Source organism: Anas platyrhynchos, chromosome 9 (assembly GCF_047663525.1).
Source record: "Anas platyrhynchos isolate ZD024472 breed Pekin duck chromosome 9, IASCAAS_PekinDuck_T2T, whole genome shotgun sequence".
NCBI lineage: Eukaryota > Metazoa > Chordata > Aves > Anseriformes > Anatidae > Anas > Anas platyrhynchos.
Genome location: NC_092595.1, coordinates 11,225,858 through 11,251,164, shown reverse-complemented (window position 1 = coordinate 11,251,164; position 25,307 = coordinate 11,225,858). Strand labels below are relative to the sequence as shown.

The 25,307-nt window shown below is 46.6% G+C and overlaps 1 protein-coding gene across 6 annotated transcripts in view; it reads right to left on the bottom strand.

Annotated features, from left to right (window-relative positions):
* TP63 (tumor protein p63) overlaps positions 1–25,307 on the bottom strand; it is a 154,156-nt gene that overhangs the window by 101,224 nt on the left and 27,625 nt on the right. For 4 of the 6 annotated variants that reach the window (XM_038183806.2, XM_038183795.2, XM_038183798.2 and 1 more), the window contains exon 2: positions 437–1,105. The exons of 1 other annotated variant lie outside the window; for it this stretch is intronic. In XM_038183806.2, the coding sequence (XP_038039734.1) occupies positions 437–498 (62 nt within the window). In that variant the 5' untranslated portion in view covers positions 499–1,105. Of the gene's footprint in view, positions 1–436; positions 1,106–24,965; positions 24,981–25,307 lie in introns of those variants that run through there. One more of the 6 variants, XM_038183797.2, reaches the window with a different exon arrangement.

Sequence of the window (25,307 nt, the reverse complement as noted above, 5' to 3'; positions counted from 1 at the left end):
TTTATCCTTTAAATTCCCAAATCTCAGAGCTTAATAATTAAGCTTATATTCTTTCCATGAGCTTTTCGTTTAAAGAAACAAATAAACACACTATAGAAAGCAAAAGCAACTCCTGCATGTCGCAAAGCACCGAGTAACCTTCACCTACAAAACACAGGGAAAAGATACTATCAGCTTTCACGTTATTTATCATATATTTTTTCCTCTAACGCCAGAGAGGAAAAGGCTGATATCTTAAGCGGATGCCTATAATTAAACAGTAACCTGTTAGAAAGCCAAAAATAATAATAAGCTCCACTGAGCATGAAGAGAGCGGCACATTTTTTCCGCGTGCAGCCCAGCTGCCGCCGGACGATAGCAGGAAAGTTAACAATTACACAAGACACCGAGATCAAACCTGCGATAGGAGGGGGTTACGTCACGCTCAGGGACTCACCGCTGGATGCAGGGATCGGGGTAGTACTGCAGGGTGGTGAAAGGTGCCGCTTCAAAATTCATTTCCTTCCAGCCCCTCTTAGGGTCCGAACCAAAAAAAAATAATAAATAAATAGATATAAAGCCAGCCGGCCAAAAGCAATAAGGTCAAGTGGTACACGAGATACAACTTTAGAGATTTATTTTGCACTTGCAGATGGGTGGGATCTCCCGGGGACGTGGCCAATGGGATTCATCAAGTGACCCGAGCATCACCACCAGTCCCTCCTCGCCAGCTGGGCATCTTCTGCGGGGATATTTTCCCCTCCTCTCAACATCCTTAATAAACTTGGGAGTACGTCGGCCACACTTGTTGTTGGGAGCTCATCTGGGGCATCTCTGAACTTCTGATCTCGCCGATCATTGGTCGCCTTCCTGTCTGACTTCACGGTTTAATTTTGGCAGCTCTTGCGATTTTGCAAACTGCTGTGGCCGATGGTCATCCTCGTCTCCAGATGGCCGGAGTTTCCTCTGCTGGGTGCAGCACCCACACCGGATTTTGTCGTGCTTTAAAAGCTTTCCTGGTCAGCTCTGTGGCTAATACCTGCGTAACGCTGCCTGGGGAAATTTTCTTTTTCAGTCTCTCTCTTGTCACAGTTCAAACTGTCTGTTGTGGTCATAGTTTCAAAAGCTGAATGACAAAATATGGGGAAATTCCTCATTTAAATTTAACTCTGAACTTTTGCTCTTCTTCCTCCCCTTCCTGCCTCCCCTATCCCTCAAACATCTGATGTAATTGGTAATGCTTTGCTCTGCATCTTTTCACTGAGAGCTGAGGTATTTGTGTTAGTGTTCTTAAAATAATATAAATGTTTTTCACATGAAAAATTACAATACTTTCAAAGATCCTGAGAAGCAAGAAATAAAGAAAATAAGCATGGTGTCTTTTTCAAGCCACTGAAGCCTAAAGAAACATGAGCAAAATTAAGTCCACTAAACCAGACTACCAAAGGTGAAAGGAAAATCAGATCTTCCTGAAGAAAACTACAAGCCAAGAAGGGAATCTTTAATTCCCCCCACCATTTTTTATTTATTTTTTTCTGTAATGACACAGATGATCATTCAGGAAAGCAACCTGCTTTATTCCCCTGTTTTTCCCCCTCCACAGCTCGTCCAAATAGTACAGGCTGTAAACCTATCCTGGTTTTGTGGTTTTGGAGAATGAATGAAATATGAATCAGGAGCTAAATTAAAATGGATTCCAGCAGGAAAAAATAGCACGCATATATCTATGCACCAACGGGGCCACGTCTTTAAGCAGACACGTATGTTTGTGCGTGGGGAGAGGGGAGGGTGCTGCCCGATAGCTCACCTACTGTGCATCTTTTGTGCTGATGTCAGCACAAATGCCAACCTCCCGAGCAAAAGTCAGAAGCCCTCTGAGAAGGCAGCGATTGCCTCCTATTTTTCCCCTTGTGCTCTTTCCTCGTAGGAAATTTTGGTTCGAAGAATGTCATGTGGAAACATTTTCTTTGCTGCCTGTGCCAGGGTGGCAGGGAGCTATTTCGGACTTGACATTCTCCACCCACACTCAGCCTGATAGCTCCTAACATCTGTGAATTGTGAATCCCGTAAACTCGCAGGGCTGATCCCTGCCCAAGTCCGAGCAACTTTCATTATGACAAGTGGCACTTGCCAAGGCAGAGAGGCTGGAGATGAAGGCTGTGTTTATTAACGGAAGTTAAGGATTTCCTTGCTGCTGGACGCTGCTTCTGCCTGACCTGGAATAAGCACACAGAGCAGGCAAATCTTGGGTCCGTGTTCCCCTAGCTCTAGGACTCAGCTTCAATCTGCACCCCCAGGGATGTGTATGGATAATCAGCTGGGAGGATAATGGCTGGGAGGCAGCAGGCAGGGCTCAGGCCCTTACTACAACCCATGAGGGAGCATCAATGGCACCCCATGGTTGTGCCCAGGGACGGACCAGAAGCCTGTTGGATTTCTTCTAGCATGGCCCTCTGGGGTCTAGCTCCGCACAAGTGGTTTTATGCGAGCCATCATGAGTGCACTGATTCTGAAAGAGTTGGCATTTCCTGTTCGATTTCAGCCTAGAAGGCAAAAGTCTCATGAAAAGGAAATGCTGCACGAAAACGGTGGTTCTTAAGTACTCCTGTTCCACCCATTTCTCCACAGGAGCTGGAGAAGTGCCTTTCCCAGCATGATCCGTGTGCCAGGACCAGCACGGTGGGAGCAGGGGAAGGCTGCACAGCTCCCCCTCAGGGATTCAGACCTGTCCTTGTGGTCTTGGCCGGTCTCCTCAACTGGCATGTGTCCAGATCATGCCGTGTGGTCACATCGCTCGTCCCAAGGGCCCTGTGAAGTGCACAGGCAGCTCCTGGAACTGGTGCTGCTGGGCTGCCTCTGCTGATGAAGATGAACCTGACCCTGGCTCTTCCGCTACATTAACTCTGCGCAGCAGCAAAGGTCTAAAAAGCCCAAATCAGCAATGTCTGAAGGAAATTCACCAGACATATCCAACATCAGTATGCCCTTCCATGTGCCCTTTGCTTCCTCGGACCCATTAAGCACAGGTTTGTTACAGCCCAAACTACCGAGCCTGTGATTCCTGCTTCCAGTGCCGAACATGTCTAGCAGCATCCCAGTCAAGCAGAGGCAGTTAGTCTCCAGCTTGTAATTCACACCAAAAGAATATCTTCTCTTGAAAAACCACAATTAACTTAAGAAAAAAAAAAAAAAAAGCAGCACCGCGTAATTGTAATGAGTAGTATTAGCTTGGAGCAGGGCTCTCTTCTTACTTGCAAGGCACCAGTGGGAGGGGGTGTCTAGCAAGGACATTTCCATACGGACTTCAAAAGAGGCCACCAACTGCCCAAAGTCCTCACCAGCCCTCATGCCTAGGGTTGGGCAAATGCAAATGGTTCCCAGTTTGGCTCATTTTGGCAGCGCGCACAGCATTGGGCTGCCTTTCCCAGAAAGCTGGACATTTTCAGCCTCCCACAGAGATTTGGCTGTGTTTTGAAATGGCTGAAAATGTCCACCTTCTGCTTCTCCCAGCTGCAAAAATTGGAGCCATGGGAGCCCACTGATGACAGTGGGAAAAAACTACCTGCAAGAGCATCCTCATCCCTCTCCCCCAGCCCCAGCTTCCCATTTTCCCCATTTTCCAGCCAGCACTGAGCTGTGGGTTCCCAATGAAGAGCGATTTGGGATGAATTTGGGCAGAGATAGCAGCCTTTGCAGTCAAACCACGCTGAACTCCTCTCAGCTGCAGGGCGCTCCTTGCATAGCACAGCCCGCAGTGGAAACACAAGCCACAGGGTGTGTGCATGTGCGTATTGCCAGTGCCCCGTGCATAGCTGGGAGGCTCGCAGGGCTCAGTGGTATTTGGCCAACCCCATTCACACCGCCTTGGAGAAAACCCACTGGGAGATGGAGTTCTTGCAGGAGCAGACCTCAAAGGTGGTCAGCTCACGAGGAAAAGGGGTTTGTGATATCCCCAGTGCTCCCTGCCCTTCCTAAGATGTCTCCAGGCTGGTTCCAGGGTGATGCTAATGTACCAGCAGCAGGCACGTGGCCTGCAGGAGGAGGGTGGAAGCCAGGGTGTCAGGGATCTGTCTGGCAAGCGGATTTACAGCCCAGCCTCCAGTGCCTGCGGTAAGCAGGCGGCGTGGGGATATGCGGAGGAAGCATGTGTGTAGGTGGGCAAGAATGCGGGGCATTGCTCCGCCGCCACTGCTTCCACGTCTGGGGAAGAAGAACGGGCAGAGAAACAGCTGTGCACTGCTCTCCCGTTACCCTTCCGTGCACCCACCCTCTCCTCTTCAGCTTCTCGCTGAGATGAGCAGGAGAATGTTTTAGCAAAGGGACTCCTACGGATTTATGGTGGTCACCCCACCACCAGCCAAACCCAGTGCCAGGATGCATGCCAGCCCCTGTCCTGAGCTGGGGTGAAGTGCAGAGAAACAGCTCCCTGACACCTCCCTGGCTCCAGTCCTGATCCATGGGCCTGGGGATATCTGAACGGCGTGGAGCTAAGGAAGGCAGGAAGGGGAGATGCCAGCTTTGCTCCCAGCCACTTTTGCAACTGCGGGCTGCAGGATTTGCCTGGAATCAACCCCACCCCCTGCACTAGGGGATGAAACGTTTCACTTGCAGCATGGGATTTCCAGGGGAGTGGTTGTGGTCTTCCTTTTTTCTTTTTTTTTCTTTCCTTTTTTTTTTTTTTTTTTAAGTTAAAATTAATTTATTTCAAAAGCAAGAAGTTTATCTGTGGGATATTTGGGGATTTATATTTATTTTTGTTAGAAAAATTTGGAGAGGGAAAGAATTCCTCTTTGCTCCGAGCAATAAAACATCTTTATCTTGTCTATCCAATGCAGAGAAGGTCACAAAATGTTAATACCCCCTTTGAGCACATTTTCCAGTTTCAACTACATTTTACTAATATGTAAAGGTTTCAAAGATATTAAGATGTTCAGAGTTTCACAAACAGAATGAAGCAGTGGAAATACGCCTTATCACTAACTCCAGCAAAAGGAAAGAGGTAACAAATATGTCCCTCACAGACTTCAGAGGATCTACCCAAATGCCACAATGATGGCAGAAGCTTCCATAGATTTTCGTATTTTCCCTTCAGCTGACAGCAATCACTTGTCTCACTGCTCCAGAAATACCAGACATTATACAAACCTTTGCCCCTGTCATCCCCAAACTGAGACAGGGACTCAGACAACAACAAACTGCAGAAAAACCTGCAGTTTCACACAAAACTTTCCCCCACCACATTCTGTCCAGTTCCTGGGCACTGGAGCTCTGCACTACGCTCGTGTTGGCTGCCAGCTGCTACCTAGGGCTAGAAGGAAACGAGGGGGAGCAGCATTCAAAACCTCCTCGTAGAGCAACCAGAACTACTTTCAGAGCTGTCTGGTTGCTGTTGGTGGCTCGTCTGTCACATCCGTATTGTCAGAGCACCATCCACCTGCAGTAAACAGTATAGGCTGCTGTTGCTCTCTGAGGGAACAGCAAATGCGACACAAACCAAGTTTGTCCCCAGGACCCTGTCCCAGCAGGGACCCAGGTGACAGGGACTGCAGGAATGTGGCTAACCTAAGGCTGAAAAGTCCTGCATGTTCTGCCCCTACATCACCACTTACTCTGTAGTCTGTCGACAGGACTTACCCCTGTCTGAGCAACCTTGAAACTATTAAGACCTTTAAGTGATCCACAACGGCTTTGACAGGAGCTTCTCATTGCTTTCTTTTCTACCCCAACCCCACAGCTTGCTTCTACCCAAGTGCTTTATACTCTCCTCCAGGTGTCCTGAGTGTTTTTGGAGACTTCTAAATCCCGTGAGGGATTTAGAGGCTTGCCTTGTTCACTCCAGGCTTTCCCACCTCCCAGGTCCCAGGGACTGGTACCAGGAGCAAGCAGAGCACCCATCTCAGCAGGTGAAATGGGACCATGCTGCGGGCCACCCACCTGTGCTGGCCTCCACAGATTCCTTGGGATTACTCCAGCCAAACAACCTGCCTGAGGCTGGCACCACTTCTAACACACCTGCGTTTGTATCTCAGCTCTGTGCTAAAAAATCACCGATCCCCCCTCACAGGAAGGAGAGACAACATGAAAGCAGGCTTGAAGCTGGACGTGCATTTTGGAAGCTGCGGTTTCAGTTTTCTCACTGTTGAGAGAGTCAAAGAAAAGCCCAACTGTAAGGGCAGCGCTATCAGTGAAGAACAGATATGAACACCAGAGGGGTTTCTCTTGGCTCTTCCTATACACCAAGGCTCTTCTCCCCACTGAGAGGAAGCAGAAGGAGCCAAGCTCAGAGACCAACACCAGGACACCACCACCCCAAACTGCAACTGCTGCTCCGGTTTGTCCATCCCCCTATTGTGCCATGGAACAGTCCCTATGTTATTGGGAAGAAAGTGGGACAAAGATAAACCAGAAAAAAAGGCCAAAAAGCAGGCTCCTGTCCTACAACCAGCTTCCCATTAGTGCTTTGGTCCCAGCCCTGTCCCTAAGATCCGGCAGGACACTGTGCACCTCTTATGGGAAACTCCCATTGCTAAAGGCGGAGAGGGAGAGACAGGGCTGCTGGGCAGAGGGAATTTCCCTCCCTGACATCCCCGCAGCTGCGCCACCATCTCGAGGCGTCCCCGAGACACAGCGGGGCCCCAGCCCAGGCTAAAGCTGGGCTGGAGGCTGGGACAGGTGGCAACACCCCGCCGTGGGGTCTGGATTGCATATCAAAGCGGTGGCAGTGGCTGTGTAGGTGGAAGGCTTGGCCTCCCCATACAGCTGCCACGCGACATGTCTGGCATTCTGGCCAAAACTGCGCCGCAAATACACACGGCGTCATCGCGCCCGCGGGGTCGAGCCCAGGTTGGGGACAGAAACCCCGGCGGCTGCATCCTCCGGCTCTGCTGCGGCACCGTGCAGCGGGGTGGGCGGCAGAGCAGGGCAGGACGGGCAGCTCCCTGCTCTCATCTTTCACTTTGCTAGCACAGGCTCACCCTCAGCCTCTCACCCCAGACACGTTCCAGGTTTTTCTCATGCCCTCTGCTCCAATCTCCGAGCTTTCACCATCAGAAGCCACAGAGGCTGGTGAAAAGGTATCAAGGCTGTTTCTGAAGTCCTGGTGATGGCCAGCAGCACCAGACCAGAGTTAATCAAAGAAGAAATTTGTTCTATGTGAAGCAAGGTGAAAGCTTTCAGCACGCTGCCTGTACGGAGAGATTCACGCAGAGAAACTCACTAGCAAGGATGGCATTTGCTGTCAGCCTCAATGCAGGAAACAAAACTGCTGTGGAGTGAATATTGCTGTATCACTTGTCTTTCACTCCCTCTAACTTTTTCCTTGTGAGTCAGAGCTGAGCTAAATCTTCGCAATGTCTCATTATTGCTGCTATTGTCCCCTGGTGTTTCCTTATCTCCGCATAATCTGCACACAAGCAGAAACTTCTCTGCCTTTTTGGCAACTTAAGAAAATAAATCCTCCATGCAGAAGCATAGCTCTCAATAGATTTTCTAATTTCCAAACAGGATACACCAAAAACGCATTGCTTGGCTGGCAGGACTCTTGTTCCCAGCATTAAGGATATTGCAATCCGAGGTGTGAGCACAGCTCCTGCAGGCATACCCAAACTAATGGGATTAAAGTCAGTTCAAGAACCAGTAGCAATTAAAACAAAAACACCCAAAGCGTTAACCAGCAATGGAAGCCCTGGTTGCAAACCTGCACATCCTCTGCTGAAGCCTGCACTTCCACACTTCCCCAGCCGGCAGTAGCCAGCTCACCAGGATTACCATGGACGTGGGTGTTTTCACACAGGTAGGATTTGCCCTCCTGACTGTGCTGGGGATGTAGCCCAACAACACTGCTCGTAGGGACACTGGGATCTTTCCAAGGCTTACAGCTTGCAAAACAGTAAAGAGAGGGCAAGCTCAGCGCTGCTGGGCAGTCCATTCTCAAGATGAAGAGCAAAATCCACTTAATCAGTGACAGTGAAGCATACAGCCAGTGAAGTGAGGGTTTGGTGTGGCTTGAGTAACGTGAGAGTTAAAAAATCTTTTTTCCCCCCCTCTTGGAGCAAAGATCAAGAAAGCTGAAGAGCCAGTGTTTCATGTCTTTATGGAGAAGATAATGACCTAAGGTAAGTCTCTTACATTCCCCCCATCCTTGCACTTTGATGTTAATAGCCCATATAAGCAGCCTTGGGAAAAAAAAAAAAACAACACAACCCTAATGTGATACAATCAAAACTCTACACCTCACTTTTTTTTTTTTTTTTTTTTTTTTTTCCCAAAGCAAAGATTAATTTCTGCTGTGACCCAGCCTAAACACCTCATACATTGCAGCCTTGAAGCAGGCAAAGGATTAATCCTCTGCCCCAAGCTCTCACTCAACCTCTGGCTTTTCAAATCAGGGCAAATTGCCCCACTGCCGCAGGACGGGGTAAGCCGGTGCTGCTCTCTGCTAGGAAGCAGACCTGCCAGAAGCACCGGGCTGGCGGGGTGATGCTGCTTGAGGTCCTCACCCAGCCCGACAGCGGGGCCCTACCACACAGGCAATCCTACACTTTAGAAACCCTCCTCCTCGGGGATCGAATCTTCAGGGCAAGAGGCGTAGCATGCAGACTCACTGACTCTTTGCAACAGCTCGTTGCAAAAAATGACCTCCTCATGTTGCTGGCAATGCGATGCATTCAGCAGCACGATGCCTTGGAGGGGAGTGGGCTCAGCAGTGCCCTTGTGCTGCTGTCCAAGTCCAAGAGGCCCACTCCCAGGAGCCCTGGGGACCCTCTGTGAGGTCTTGCTGCTGCTTCTGGCTTGTAGGGCAGCAGGTCAGAAACAGTCCATTTGGGACAATGGACATGTGGGATGCTTTTTTTCCTTTCCTTTTATTTTTTTTTCTTTTTTTCTTTTTTTCCCCCTTTTATTTTCCCTCCCTGCCTTCCAGCTTTCCTGGAGAGTCCTGCATAAGTCTTAGCAATGCTAACCTGGGTGTCTCCATTCCCCATCCTTTTACCGCACCTAAGAAGGCTGAGCAAGCCAAATCCAGCCCTTCACATTACCTCTGACTCTGGAGAACAAGGTTCTTCTGTTATTGTAATTTATATTATGTATGTTATATATATTATACAGTATGTAATAATAATATAAAATAGTATAAGACCAAAGTTTTATATTAACCCCCAGGCCCATATTTGGGCATGAGTTGGGGAGCATTCCTGATTTTTTAAGTCACCCTTCCCAAGGGTAGGGTACTGAAGCACGGTACAAGTCACTCAGGCAACAGCAGAAAACCTTAATGCCACCAGCCTCCTGCTGGAGGATTCCCAGGCAGCCTGCAGAGTCTGCATTTGCTCTGTAGCAGCTTTTGCAAGCCCCGTGGAGCCCACCTCCCACACACACAGCTCCCACGCCCAAATCCACGGCAGCTTGAGACAGAAGCAGAGAGACAACTGAACTCAGCAGCCAGGGGAATTATGCCACGCACGTGGCACGCTGTCACACAGCCACCGAGCAGTTACCGGCTGCGTGCCAGTAATCCCCAGCAAACAGCAGGTAATTGGGGCTCCCTTCACCCTGGCTACACAAGAGGTGCCACCCAGGTCCTCCTGGGACAGGGCCACCCTGGGCTGATCTCAGCTTTGAGGAAACCTGCCGCTCCGCTCAGCCCTCACCAGTCTGCTGGAAGCAAAGGAGAGGGACACATGGCTGATCTGTTCATGAACGTCCCAATATCCCAGGTAAATGCAGCTGAATGTTTTAAATCATCTGAGAAAATGGGGAAGGGAAAATTAAGACAGCTTGCTCATAATAGCATTTTCTCATCTCCTCTGGACCATTTCTGGAGACTAAGAAGTGCATTTGTTCTCCTTGTGGAAGAGCTGGCCTCTGGTACACTTGGCAGGTTGCATTACAGCCTTCCCTCTGCCCTAAATATATATAAATACATAAAAATCACTTCCAGTCTACAAAAGCCCAGGCCTGCACTGCTCAAAATAATGTCTCTCCGTATTTCTTTGTCTGGCCCCAGCTCCTAGCCCTGTCTCCCAGGAAATGAGCAGCTTTTCCACTTGCTTCCAGTCTGCTGCCATGAGATGTCTAATGACCCGTGCTTGAAAGCGGTGTTAAATATACATTAAATTATTATTACCGATAATGCCATTTAAAGCAGCTTTGTAAATAAAATGTATTCCTAAGAACACATAATTAATGGGTCTTTCTAAATAACTTATCCTAAAGCATTAACAATCAATTATTAAGCAGACAGGCTTTAAAAGCCTGTGCTGCTACAGATTGCAACATGCAGATCCTGTGCTGTTAAAACAATTCATGTGCCTTTTTCACATACGATTTCAAGTAACTAATGTAAACAAGACCACACAATATAACTTAATACATAGCAATCAAAAATTTCCCCACAGTCCTTTAATACAGAGCCACGTCCCTACGTAAGAAGTGATGCAACAGACTTTCCCTGAAGTCCCAATTCCTACAATTGAAGCTTAAGCCCAGCAAAGAAAGAATTAAAATTATTTGGTTGCTGCTGAATCACTGGCTGCATTGGGTTATTTTACTGTGCATTAGACTTTAATTATAACTAAGCTCTAGCCATCTGTTCTTCTCCCTAATTATACGTGCAACAAACATTTCACAACTCCTACCGTTAAAGAGACCTAAGAGAGCTCAGTCTATGGTGTACGAGGTTGGCTTCATCGGGACCCTTTGCACTCGTGTTAAGTGCTTAGGAACAGGAAAGCACACTCTGCAGATGAAGCCTGAAGTTTCTATTAATCCCAGAGGGCCTTTGCTACACCAGCTTTCACATCTCTTGAAAGGACGGGGAACCTCCCTTTGCACAGAGAGCCCCATTAGTGCTACCTGCTGGTGGCCTCCAGCCCCGACGTCGCTGGTGCCAAAAGAGCTCTGCACAGGGAAGAACAATTCTCATCTCCTGCTAAAAGCTCGTGCCCTGGAGCCTCATCATCAGTTACAGCATTTCAGAAAGGACTCAGGCAGACAACCTCTGGGATTTTTTTTTTATTATTATTTTTATTTTTTATTTTTTTTTGCTATGGAGTCTGAAGGTGGTTCCACCCCTAGCTGTCCACCTGGCTCCTTGGTGCACTGCTCATTCCTACATTACACGCATCCTACTAGGACAAGTCCCTATCAGTGCTTCAGCTGTATCTCTTCACAGACCAGCCTCCCAGCCATCACCAGGAAAGGTGGCACTGTCTTTACGTGTCACGCTGTGAACAACAGCAGCTAAAGACAAGGCCCCCACCCTACCCCTTGGTGCCTGCTACAGCGTTAACACTCCCAGCCAGGCAGGTAAATGGTGGTTAGCCCAGGAGGAGAAAGCTGCTGCAGACTCTGAAGCCCCTCAAACACCTTACCAGCAGCTCTGCCCATTACCTAGAGGCACAGAGGCCTGACCGTGTCAGCTCTTCCCTCCCCATCCAGAGCTGCAGACTTACAGCCATGGGGTGTGCAGGTGCCTACGCAGGCTGCCCAGGCAGCTGCCCAGCGTTTTATAATTACCCACACCACCACTGACCTAGGCCATCCCTTGACCAGCAATAAAGCCAGATGCCCAGCCTCTGCCCAGCAAACTCCAGAGGGATTATTCATCACAAAAGGATTTTGTTCCGTAGCAGCACCCTGCAACTGTGTGCCCTGATGTGGAGAGGAAGGGGACTTCTTTTCAGCTGTGCCAGAGAGGCTGTTCTCGTGTCTGGGGACAGCACAAAGAAAGTACATAGGAGAATAAAATACTGGATTGATAGGACTTGAAATTTGAATGTTTATATTTGTTGGTGTACCAAGGAAATAAAGCTTTGTAGAGGAAAGAGAGCTAAGGAAGGGAAGAATAACCCAAAAGAGCCCACAGTTTTCACGGTGGGATTTTGCATATTTGCTTTTATTTTAAATTATCTTCTCTCCTGCATCCCCAATAAGTTTTTAGATGAAATCCCGTGGTTTTCTCACCACAACCATATGCAAGGCCTTCTTTCCATTTCAGTCTGCTTAGGTATATGCCCAGACTTTCACTCTGAATGTAATGTCAAAATGAATTAAAAAAAAAAAAAAGAAGAAGAAAACAACCAACCAACACTGCTCTGCTGTGCTTTGACAAGGACCCAAAACCACCACGTTTCTTGTGGTTTTCTTCTAAAATCATTATGACAGGGTTGAGTGGAATCACGAGGCAGGTTTGCTGAGTGGTTTGGTTCTGAGAATATAACAGAGTCCAGAGTCAGAGCATTTATCTCTGGCATCGGGCAAGGGATCACGGTGTGGGTACACATAACCATGTGTGTGCACGTCCTAGCCCCCAGCTGGTTATATATCACACAAGGTGATAACATGCACACTGAGAACAGCTCTGCAGGAGACACCAGGCATGGAAAGAAGCAATTCTCCATGATTTCCTTGAAGTTAGTTGCAGAACTAAAGAAAGTCCTGCTCCATAATTCTAGCTCAACTTCAGCCCACAAACAAATCAACAGCAGAGTAACAAGGAGTTGCTCTGACCTGGAGAAGCAGGCCAAAGCTTAGCACTTTCCAAAGATCTCCCAAAGCTTTCCACAGCCATATGCTGAGTTCCCTTTGGCCTCAAACGAGCCACAGTCTTATTTATCTCAGCAAATCTCCTGCAAACCGGTGGCTTCCCCCCAACACACACCCCGAGATGATTGTTTGGGTTAGACTTTGATTCAGTGGCCACCAGAGGAGTGACCAGAGCCAGCTCCCACAAGGACAGCCCACGGACGAGAGCACAGCCTGAAGTTCAAAGCTCAAATGTAAGCAGAGGTGAACTCCTATAGGCAAAAACCAGCATTAATAGGACACATGGCACCTAGACCTGGGCTGTGACTTTGTCCTTACTCAAGTCACAATAAAATTCTCCCTGATTTAAGTTTTTTTTGCTATGGGGATAATCTCTTCAGTTTAATTAACAGGCATCAGCTATATCTTTCCCCTTTTGGCACTTTCCCATTTTGCATGCCATGGGAAGTACTCAGCAAGCTCGCAGCCTAAGGAAAAGGTGTTCAGAAATCCCTCTTAGCATGGGAGCTGACATCGTGAGCAACTTTCCCTGTGCTAAGAGGCTGGTATAGACACTGCAAGCAAATATCTGCAGAGAAGTCCGATTAGGGGATCTGTTTAAGGAGATTAGATAATTCACTGTGGCATTTTTCAAGAGCTAAATTAAAAGGGAAACAATCTCTTAATTGAAATGATTTTTTTTCTTACATAACAGGATAAAGAACACTTACTTTTCTTCCCACAAATGTGCATTTTTATTCAATATTATTTCTGTTCCTGATCTCCCTTTTTCCGCCCAGTTGGTTTCTGCATCCACCTGGAACTGCCCTGATCAATAATCTAAGCGCAGGGAGAGGAGGAAAGCAGCGCAGTGAAAGAGTGCAGCCCAAATGGGAGCTGTTCGCTTTGAGTCAGCACATCAGATGTATGTTTTTACTCACAGATGTAATACAAATTCTGAATCAAAAGCCAGGATTTTCCCCACCCACCACTCTATATTCACTGAGCTTCGCCAAGCAATAAATTCAAAGCATCGCACTGGGAGATTAAGTTATGCTCCCTGCATAGCAAGGACAGCTGCACTGCACTGAAGATGCACTAACAATGTAGATTTTTATTGATTTTGGCTGATCTCAACGCTGTTGACCTCAGGACGTGTGATGCTAGATGAAGATTAATGGTGAGGAATCTGGATGGGATCGATTACCAGCTTTTACAGACACAGATTCAGTGTGTCTGTAGGGTAAAAATGTTGTCTTCTGAGCAGGCACATAGTGAGCTCTGCCCTGACCAGATCAGATCCAGCTCAGGACCAAAAGCCACGTAGATACGTGAGCCTGGCTGAAAGCCCAGGCCAATAAACCCTGATCCTCAGCCATGCCCAGCACCAGCCACACAGCCACATGGCTCAGACCAGCCTGGCTTTTGGCCAGTCCGACCAGATGGAGCTCACATCTGCCTGAAAACACTGCACGGCCATCCTCTCCATCAGGTGAGGTGTGATCCTGTGCTCGGGGTGTGCACTATCCCTCGTGATGCATCCAGCATCACCTCAGGCCAGGCCATCAGTAAACTGTAGGAGAACTACCTGCACACTTCATAGCGGCTGGGAACCGTGCAGTCCAGGCTGGAGAAGGCATTCAGCAGTTTCGGGCTGTCCTTGGGTGCCGCAGCTGACCTAAAGCAAGTGATTTGCGGGTGATTGGACAGCAGTAAACAAGTCATCCTGCCTGCAGGGGCAGAAAGTAGCATAAATAAGCGAATTACAGTAACTTTCCAGAAAAGAAGAGAGGAATAAGTGGAGACCTGCTCTGAGATGAGTAACTGGATGGAGTCATCTGCCCTAACCGCAGTGCACCTGCTCTCAGGCTCTCTTGCTCCAGCCCTCAGCACCCTCACCTCGCCTTTCCTGCGCTGCCACATCAAGGCAAGCACCAGGCACCTTGCTGTGCCCCAGGCAGCTCGAGAATTCCCAGCAGAGCAGTCATGAGCAGGGAAAGGGGCAAAGCTAGGACATGGAGCTGGGAAGGGTAAAAGAAAGGGCAAGGAGCCTTGGGGCTCCTGCTCCTGTTGTCAGATGAAAAGGCGAAAGAGCAACAGCCCCTTTCTGAAAACATCCACTGCCCAGCAGGAGCTACGGACCAAGTTCACCCCAGCAGGAACACAACTGGTGCTGCCCCATTAGCGTGGCTTTCCAGGGCTCTAGTCACAAAGAAACAGAGAACAAATTTTGCCAGGATTGCTTTGCCATGTTGGCAGCTGGCTAACACAGGCAACTGCCTGTGGTTGCAGTGAGCCCTAGAGGTAAGAACATCAAAATGGCTCTCGCTAGGTGTTTCTGGAGAAAATCAAAGGGGTTTGGACCAGCTGAAAGGTTTACAAAAAGATGTGTAAGAGTGAGGGAAAAAAAAAGAGACTGTCAGCAAGTAGGAAAGCAGCCCTGAAGCAATGAAAAATAGGAAAGCGTGACTATAACAGACTGCATCCAGCACAAACGATAGGCTGGAGTGCCAGAGTGAAGGCTGTACGGCCTCTCTGAAGACATGCTTCAGCACAGGTCTCTTCCAAAGCTGGAAGTGTAGGTGTAGAAACTGAGGCTGGCAGAAACGTGTGAAATGTGCAACAGATCTGAGGCGTCTACCATTCACAGTAGACCTCTGAAGATTTTTTTTTTTTTTTTTTTTAAGTTTAAGTTGTGCTGGCCTCCTAGAAGACCACTGAAATACGTGAAGGGATCGCCAGAAACATGGATAGGAGCAAAAATCAATCTATAGATGTGTCAGGGAGTGTCCTAGCAAAGACACACTGTCATTAGTCTAGTTTCTATCATGTGTCAGAAAGCTATTCCTTTCCTTTCAAATAAGGTCAGGTGGCCTAAGGAGTTACCATTATAGTTCTCTGGGACTGATGGGCCAACTGTGGTAGGGCAAGCACTGCTGTGCATAGAACATGTACTGCAACATAAATGTCTTACACTGGTCATGCCGTCATGACCTTTTATCTTCAATGAATGCACCTTTGCAGCAGGCACCATCACAGAGGGCTCGGGCTCAGTGAGTCAGGTCAATCAGTTCTGCAAATGTCACACTGCTTCCTTACAGGCTCATACCGATGCAGCCACACGTGTACATAAACGTCCAGTGAAGGAGCAAAGACAGCCCATAACACATGCAAAGCAAGGGATGTTCTGAGGGAAAAATCATGAAGAAAGTTCGCAGCTGCATGCTAACTCAGACGCCAGCAGCCACGAAGCTCTTTGTGATGAACCCTTTCTATTTGTGAAGCACAATGCATTCTCAGAAATGCTGGGCGCAAGCATAAGTATGGGTTTTAGTGGAAATAACCTGCTAGGTATTGAACACTGTGAGTTAATTGCTGGTGTCATGATGAACAATGCATACAACACTGTTCTAGAAACATCAGAAGTCAAAATATTAATCTATGGCTTGCAAATGAACATCACTCCAATTACTGAGATGTTAACTCGTGTTTGCAAATACCAGAATCCCCGGGGCTCCTGGGGTGTGAGGAACAAGACAGCCAAGCTGTTCTGACCCAGCGTAGCACCGGGAGCACACAGGGCTGCTACAAACTAAACAGGAACAGACAAAAGCTCCCCCTGCCACAGACAGGCAACTAAGCACTGTGGTGACATCGTCCTGCTCTGGCAGAACAAGGTGAGGACAAGCCACATGAAAGTTAATTTATCTAGGCTGGAAAACCAACTGAGGCTGGTATTGTGAAACAGTCACCTACCCCTCTGCAGTGGCTCCTGCTCGGCTGCTCTGTTCCTGACCAGAAGCAGCTTTAACTCGGAGCAGTTCAAAGACAGCTCATCGTCCCTGGGCAACTCATCCTCTGTTTTGCAACCTTGTCCCCATCGGGAGTGATTCTGTGCACTGTGCTCTGCAAGACAAAGCCCTGGTTCCTAGACAAATTCAGCCTTTCTAAAGCAAGATAATTATACCCAACATCATTAGCAACAAAACAATTAATTCCTAATTCCCAAGTGCTCACACAAATAAGATGGAGATAAGAAAAAGAACAAACCCTTTGAAAACGCAGCAGAGCATAGGGTGCCTGCATACGCCTCACTTAATTATCTATTCAAAAGGAACAAAGCATCTTCCTGCTGTGACTCCAAAAATTAATTAGTCTCAGTTCTCATTAAATAATGATCCAGTTCAGCTCTAATTAAATTAGGCTGCCTTTGACAATCAGTTGCTGTCAGCTGCAGCAGTCTAGTTAGGGAACATAAGTAGCTCTTCTTCCCAGCATCTCTCTCAGGTGCTGGCGGAGGCAGGGAAGCTGGCAGCCTCCTGCAGCCCCTTTCCTGCACCCAGGATGTGCGTAGGACATGGGTACAGCTGGTGTGCCTGAAGCCTCCTGGACTTCAGGTCTTCTGTCACCAGAACTAATGCCTCAGGGTGACCTAAGCTCTCTGCAGCAAGATGACATGCACTCAGCATTGTATTTCAGCATGATCTGCTTTTTGTTTTTTCTCCCTACTGTTTTCAGCCACAGGTGCTCCACATACCTGTGTCCTCCTTTGCTCTGGCTGCCCAAGGATACTGGAAAACGAAACAAAACAAACAAACAAAAAAAACACCATATTCTTGGCTTTGGCTAGAGAAAGGAAGACATGGAGGTTCTGCCCAGTCACACAGAGCTTCTTTAAAAAAGGATGGGGGAGGAAGTTTTCCACAGTACCCTGTCATCACTGATGCTAACCCAAAAAATCAGCCCTGTAGGGGTTCAATCCTGACTTCAACATGCATTCCCTCCTGCACAGAAGCTTGGGGGTGGTAGGGACTGGGATGTGCTCGGGATGGAGGGATCTCAACCACAGCAGCATCCTGCTGGCCTGGTGCTCTGCAAGTCTCGTTAACCTGTAGCTGAAACACGACAATTTGCTTCCTGCATTTTCTGCTCTTCCTTCCAGCCTGGAACAGTGAAGGGATGGGACCAAGACTGGTCTATAACAGGGCCTGAGGAGTTGTCACAGCAGACCAAGCTCACCAGGTCTCTGCCTGGAGCACTTCACTAGGCTTCAACATCATCCAGCCTTGGAAGACCCCAAGAGAAAGTTGTTAGTCTTGCATTTAGTAGTCTGGTGCTTCATCTTCCATTAGTTTGTCTGATTTTAAACAGCAAGAAGCTTTTTGTATGTACTGCTTCCTCTAGTAAACAGTTGCATGGTAAAACTGCTCAGTGTGCCATGATAAACAACTTAGATCAGATGAAAGAACCCACTTCGGTGACTTTCAGGCACCATCTCCTGTGGGCTGCTCTGAACTTGCATCTGCCAGCCCGATTTTAAACTTTAGCTCCTGAGACTAAGAGCTCCTGAAGTTCACCTTCTCCACGCTGCTCACCAGCTCATCGGTTAAGTGACTCCTAATATTATTTACACTCTCTCTCACAATTTATTTTTTTTTCAGTCCCTACCTGTTTAGCCATTTCTTTTATAGAAAATGCTTCAAAAGAAGTGATTGATGATTGAAGACAAAGTTTGACCAGAGATCCAAACACTTCCCAAAAAACCCTGGGAAATACAGGGGTGGGAACAGCCACACCAAAGAGCTTTTTCTCCCGTAACACTTTACAAAGTACATAAGAAAGAGATATGGAGGCAGGGAGATTAGAACTGTTTATAGATCATCAGCAGCAAACCACAGATAAACATTTCAGAGTTTGCATAATAACCCGTGTTAATGTGCTGCCAATAAAACGTGACTGAATAGTAACCTTGTAAAATGAAGTACAGCTGTCCAGCAAATAGCCACTGCATTATTCAGTCTAATTCAAAAAATTCACCTCTATAAATGAGCATATGAGCATCTCCCTGGCACTCTTGCACCTTTATTTCTCCAGGTGCCACTCAATGATAATTTTTTTTGGTAAATGCCTGTTCCAGGAGAAAGGCAAATGGACCTGCTGCTCCCCCAGCCACTCATTTCCCAGGCAAGTGCTGCAGCTCCAAACCCCACCAGACCTCCACACTCAGATCTGTGGAAACTTGCAGTGTTCCAGCAAGTTAAAATTACCCTGAACTCCCTGAAATCTGAGAGCTCCCAGAGTGCCCCTACATTAAGGAGATTACACAAAAATGTGAAATGCTCAAGCCATTTGAAATTGCCATGTGATCAGCACAGGGTAAAGGGACATTACTGGACTGCTTTGAATGATTCTGTAAAGCCTCGTAGCTTGGGATTCAACGATCACTAGGAGATGTACACACATCCCTTAGGAGGTATCAGGCAGATGGACATGGGCAAAGATCGACTGTGGCAGAGAGAGAGAGAGACTCCTTGGCTCAGGTAAGGTGTGTACAGCAACTACATCCTGATGAAGCAACCCACTTCATTTGAAAAGACCTTCTGGGGATGAATGAATAAAAATCTTCTGTATAAGACTATAAATGTTACATTATATAGATTATATATATATGTATATGGTGGTGATAGTTAGGAATGGGAGAAGCTGGGGAGAAAAAAAAAAAGAACAAAAAAGACTTGCAAAAATTTTGACATTTCCTCAAACATAAGTAAAAAGAAGAATGTGTTCCCACTCACAGCCCTGTAGCACGTGTACAGAAACCTCCAGAAAGCTGGTAAGATACCTTTCTTCAGGGACTGCTTCACTGTGTTACAGTGCCTGAATGCTGTGTTCCCACCTCCCACGTAATCCCTCTCACAAGGATTTGAGCAGAAGGCACTGTCTGTGCAAGAAAGCTGTCCAGTTCACAATGCTGCTGACAGAGGTTCAGAAAAATACTGAATTCCTACAAGTTCTGTGCTACCCAGTGGCTGGGTAGAGAGAAACCACCATAGATACCCTGCGCTCTTTAAAGGGAAGAGCTGCAAGATGTGGTTTTGCTTTAATAGATATGAGAATTTGTACATGAGAACATCTATGAAGCTGGATGTAGGAGAAGTACCAATGGGAGAGACTATTGGATGACATGGAATCTACTCCTCCATCAGAGGATCTCTCTGCTTTGGACTTCGAGTGCTTATTATTACATTGCAGCCCAATATAGTGGGCTGGGGAAAGAAGGATCTAGGGGAAAAGTTGAAAAAAAAAAAAAAAAAAAAAAAAGAAGAAAAAAGCCTGCACTAACCACTAGATAAAGCCCTAGGAAATCTGGCTTTACTGTCTTTGCCAATCACAGAACTACTTGCCTGTAGTTAAAATTGAAAAATGTCTTGATCTGTCTCAGCAGAGAAGGAAGAGAGCCTGGGAATGTGCTCATTTTACGTGCCTTTCCCACTAGCATGAGAGGGAAACGGTGCTGGTGGTTTTGCTGCAGAAGGAAGCAACATTGGGCTTGCACCCCAAAGGAAAGTGCTGCAAGGAAAGAGCTGGCCTGGTAGTACACAGAGCAGATGGGTTTGCAGGGCTTCCCCAGCAGACACAAGTGACATGAAGTGGTTTTCAGCTGTGCTACAGTGCTCATTGCAAACATTTCTGCACCACTGCCATGAAACTACCAGTGCTGGGCTTTTGGAGGGATGCAGTCCTGAACAGGAGTGAACACTGTGCTCCGGGGAACAGCCATGCACTTGTACCCCTGGCCCCAGAGACACCCACCTCACCACTAAAAAATAAAAATAAAAATAAAAAAATAGTCATCAGTGGGCTGTAGGATTAATTGCTTCAGAGATGTAAATTTGGACGAGCTACTGCATGGGTGTGTTGTTTTGGATGCCAAGTATCCTTTCAAGTTTCTATCATTTGTTGCATTAAGGGAAGAGGAGGCAGGGAAGGAGGAGACCGAATTCCCCAGCTGAAGCAGAAATACAGCTTCTCAAGCCGCAAAATGAGGGAGTGTGCAATGAGCACATCCCAAACTCAGAGCAGGGGGTGAGGGCAGAATTGCTCTCCTCTGAAGGGTCCTGTTTCAGTAGGGTGAGATATGCATGGTGGACTTTGACTTGGCCCACAAGTCACAGTAAGAGGCCACCCTGTTCCTGGTAAGCCAACACAGAGTAGAAGCTGTGCTGCCTCCTTTCTCTGAGCGCAGCTCTGGATCCAAAGCTTTTTTTCAAAGCCAGTGAAAGAAGTACCCAGAGCTCAAATTTATGCAGCGATGACGAGCTGCAGGAGAAGGATTCCACTTCTTACATTGCACATTGGATTTCAAGGAGCTAACGACTTCTTCTAATCAAAAGCCATTTTCACCACAACACTCAAAGGCTTTGTGTGAAATCAAGATAGTTTCTATTCCAAATTTTCCCTGGGTAAACTACTGCTCCTTACGTGCCAAGCTGAGTAAAAAGAGAGTAACAAGTTTTAACATTTTTCTCTGCTATTAGTCAGAGAGGAGAGCTAAACCACTGAGGCTTAAGTTTTCCACAAATATTCAGTCTAATTAAAAAGAAAAAATGCATAGGAAATTTTTACCAGTGTACCTGGAAACAGGGACAGTGGATAGAAAAGCAAAGACAACTTGAGCCAAATCGGGGCCCTCTGCTCTCCTACAACAAGGTACATCTCTGTGATTGAGGTGTGGATTTTGCAGAGGTTCAGTCCGGGCTGAAGGTGCCCAGACTTCGCAGAGTTCCCACACAATAGGAACAAGAGCAAGAATCTCTCACGCTGCTTGTGAACGTTTCTGCAAGGCAGTGCCTCACCCAGTTTTTAACAGGAAACTTCCCATTAACAAAAAGAGAAGGATGATGAATGAATGCTTAAACGCTCTCCAAACAAATGCATTTCTAATTGTTTTACGATATTAACCATGCCCGTCACACAAGCATTTCAGGGAACTTATCCTGTGCATTCAAGATGGACTGAAGTGGTGCTGTGGCATGTCCACCCACTGTAGTACATGCTGCACAAACTCCTTGGGGACAATCTGGAGATGATGCTTTGGTTGGCTACATCATACCACAGGCATGGTGAAAACCCAAGAACTGCATCCACTTTCTCATAGCTTTTGCCAGGTATTGATATAAATGGGGAAAAAAATAAATCAGTCTTTTTTTCCACAGAGATGAATGCAAAGTCACATCTGATCTGCTGCAACTAGCCCACAAGAGCAACCCTACACTAAGGAACTTGTAGGAATTTCCCACTGACCACCTGCTCTTGAAACTGCAGGGGGAAATCCCACACAATCTAGGATGAAGGGAGCTCAGTTAAAAACAGCCCTTAACAATTACAGCTGCAGGTTATTTTTAATTGAATTCAGATGATGAATGTGAAATAGATGATTTCAAGGGAGATAAGCAGGGAGATTCTTACTCTTGTCAAGAAGGTACAGAGCACACCCTCTCCCCAGCTTGCCCAGAGAGGAGCTTTTTAATCACTGAAAGAAAAATTGTCAGTCCAAACTATCAAGGTTTTAGCCCTCAAACTAAGCCTAGGGTGAGTCAGCAGGAGATGCTTCTCATCTCCAGGCATACCTTGATGGCCCCAAGAAGTTTTATCCTTCAAGTTACTGTAGAGCTGCTGCCCAGCCCTTCCTCCCACATCGATGCTGTGACTGCCCTCGGCTCTGGAGGAGGGAGAGGAAGGATGCTCCTGTGCTTACTGCTCTGCAGCTCAGCACAGAGCTTATAAAAATACTTGGGTACCAATAACTGAACCATGGCTTTTGGTCCTGCAATGCTGCCAGCTGCTTTTCACTTATCACCATGCATTCAGATGAGTAATGGGATGCTGAAACAGATGCTTTGTAGGCACAATGGATGCCCCTTGGCATTGACAGAGGATATGAATAGACTTGACAAGTCTGGGATATTTTCCACAGAAGCTGACAAAAACATTCATTAAACTAGAGACATTTTATGTCAAGCTAAATGCCAACAGAACAACATAGAAATGTGCACTAACTTCTGAGGTGGACATCTCCCCACATTATGACATCTGCTATTCAGATTCCAACTTCATTTTATCTATGTACGTGGCAGTACTGCAAAAACAAAAACGTTAGACTCTTGTTACACAGAGATGCAAGTAAATTCACTCCAGTAGAACTTAATCAATGCTCATTTCTAAGGGAATGAAAAGAGCACCCATGCAGCTCCTCCTTTAGCCTCAACTGCAGGGTAGACCTTTGTGCGACTTTAGAAAAAAAAAAAAAAAAAAAAAAGGACTGTAAATTCATGTGTGCAAAAGAAGGGGATGAATAGAGCTGGAGAAAAAAAAAAAAACAACATCACACCACATTCATCATCACACCATGCTTATGCCTAAAAGCACACATGGTATTTCATAATGTAATTGTAGAACAAATAAAGTAGAGCCAGATAAATACTGACAGCCCGTGCTACATTCTCATGACCATCTCAAAAGCATTTTAAGGCAAAGAGAAACAAAGTAGATGGATTTCTACTGAGCCACTTCCTGAAATCTTGAAGACGACTAAGAGTAAAAATGATTGTAGACGCACTACTGAGCAGGCACAGATCATGCATGGATTGTGCATGTCCACACTCAATACATGTTTGCTGGGAGCAAGACATAGCTCAGCACAAGACGGAACCAACCTATTTCTTAAACGTACTCCACAGACACCATATAAACAAGAAATGTCAGTTATGACCTAGATAGGTGGGATTTGGGCTGGCAAGTCCCTTGCAAACACGTGCACAGATCTACACAAAGCCTGCCCTGCCGTTCTCCCTGTTAGAGACGCAAGTCAGTTGGACACATTAAATACACTACAAAGAGGAAAGGAAATCCAGCAGTTATCTGCCACAAAATAAAATGTAAAGTAAATTCCAGGAAATCACTGCCCAAAGAACTAGAGGAAGAGACACCCTGAAATCTTACATCCCAAGGAGCATCCCCCAGCAGCCCAGTTTATCTGCTGGGCTGGTGAACGACCTGCCCAAAGGGAGCGTCGGCACGCTCTGCCCTGGCTCCAAGCAGCTGAGCACTGTTAGCTTCCCAGAAGTAGCAGGCACTGCACTTCTGCCTGGAATGTAAGCTGATGTGTTAACTAGCTATTGAAATTAGTAATCCTTCGTTGAGTCAACAGTTAGGCAGTTGCTTATATCACCTTACAAGGAAAAAAATATTGACATTCTTATACTGTCAACAGATCTGGAAGTAGGCAAATACAGACAGAGATAGAGTATTCAGATAACCTGCCAACCCCTGCCAATTGCAAACAAAAATATAAACATAAGGCCCTCTGTTTTATGAAGATTTGCAACAGGGTAACAGCTGCATGAAGAAGCCTAGAAGCATCTTCCAGGCTGAATTTAACACCAGAGGAGCATTACTGTTTTATCACAAGATTTTTCAGGTCAGAAGACCCACCTTAAACCAAAATCCCTACTGCCCTCATCGATGTTATCCTGCTCATTGTGGTTTATGGACAAAATTGACACAGATACCCCTAGTCTAAAGCCCTCCCCAGATTTCAGGGATATAGTACATACCTTTGCTCTTCATCACTCGCATTTTTTAACACAAAGGAGACAAATAATACCAGAAGACCATAGACCAGAAAACATCTTGGATTATCCTATTCTTTCTTCTATGCCTCCTCCCATTGCTCATTCTCCTGTAGCTCTTTCTTCCACCTGTATCTGAGCAGCTCTCCCTCAGCTACCACCCCAGAGAGCCTTTGCCTTGAGCACAACTCTTTATACCATTGGGCTACAAGATTGTCCCCATGCCACATAACCTAAGAGGTACTGATGCTTAATAGGCTACTCCTGTGGAGTACCTCTCAGAAAGTCTTTCCATTAAAAAAAAAAAAAAAAAGTTTTTACAAAATCAAGCTAATTGTTTTCCTTCCTAGACCAGCTGGAACAAGGTTGGGTCAGTGCCTGGTAATACTTTCAGCATTGAGCTGCATTTAATACAAATGCAAATGTTAGAGCTCCTTTGCTGTGCAAAGACCTATTCTTTGCAGAGGTATAATCGCCAACATTACCTTAAAGGTAGAAATCCCTCTGTGATCCTATGATCTCTCCAGGCAGCCCCTCACTCTAATTTTTCTGACTCAGCTCAGAGGAAGACTATTCAATTGCTTCCCTCATAAAAACCACACAGACTCTCCAACAACGACAAGTGGCTGCTTAGGCTAACCACATGCATCCCCACAGCCCCTACTTTCTAACACACTCCTGGCAAAGCCAAAGGGATGCATTAGTTTGTGGTCCTGTGGGGAGTAAATCTCCAATGGAGGCCTGAAGCCCACACTAGTCTAGGATTAGCACGCATGGAGTAAATACTGGCTGGCGTTCAAATAATTAACCTCAAGGGAGGGCAGAGGTGCAGACATTCAAGAGAAAGATTTTAAGATATCAGCCATGCTTTTCACATCATCTATGAAGGTTCTGTTCTGAGGACAACTGTGTGCCAGATTTAGGTTTGTGAGGGGGAAGAAGACACAATTTAGGCTGGGCCCATCAAGAAATGGGCAAAGGTTCAGTGTGAGCTGCAGCTTCTTCTACCTGAACCAGTTTGCCCAACCCTGGAGATGCTGCTCAAGATATTACCTTTGCTGAGGTTCCCACCTGACATCTTTCAAGGAGGGCAGAAGGGCTCAGAGAACTTCAACTCCACCTTGGCTTATAAACCTGCCAAACATGTTTCTTGGCAAGGTAGCAGAGTCATTTCCCCAAAGGCATGGCGGTTTTGCTTTGTCTTTTACCAGTTCTAGCCCTGTGGTGCTAGCAGTTGTCACTGGGAGACAATCCTAAACCAAGAAAGCAAAGCAGAAAATAAAAAAGTAAATAAATAAAAAGCAACAACAACAACAAAAAAGTTGAGACCACAACTATACACAAAAAGGACACTTTGTTGAGCAGACAAAAGACAAGATGGATGAAAAAAATATA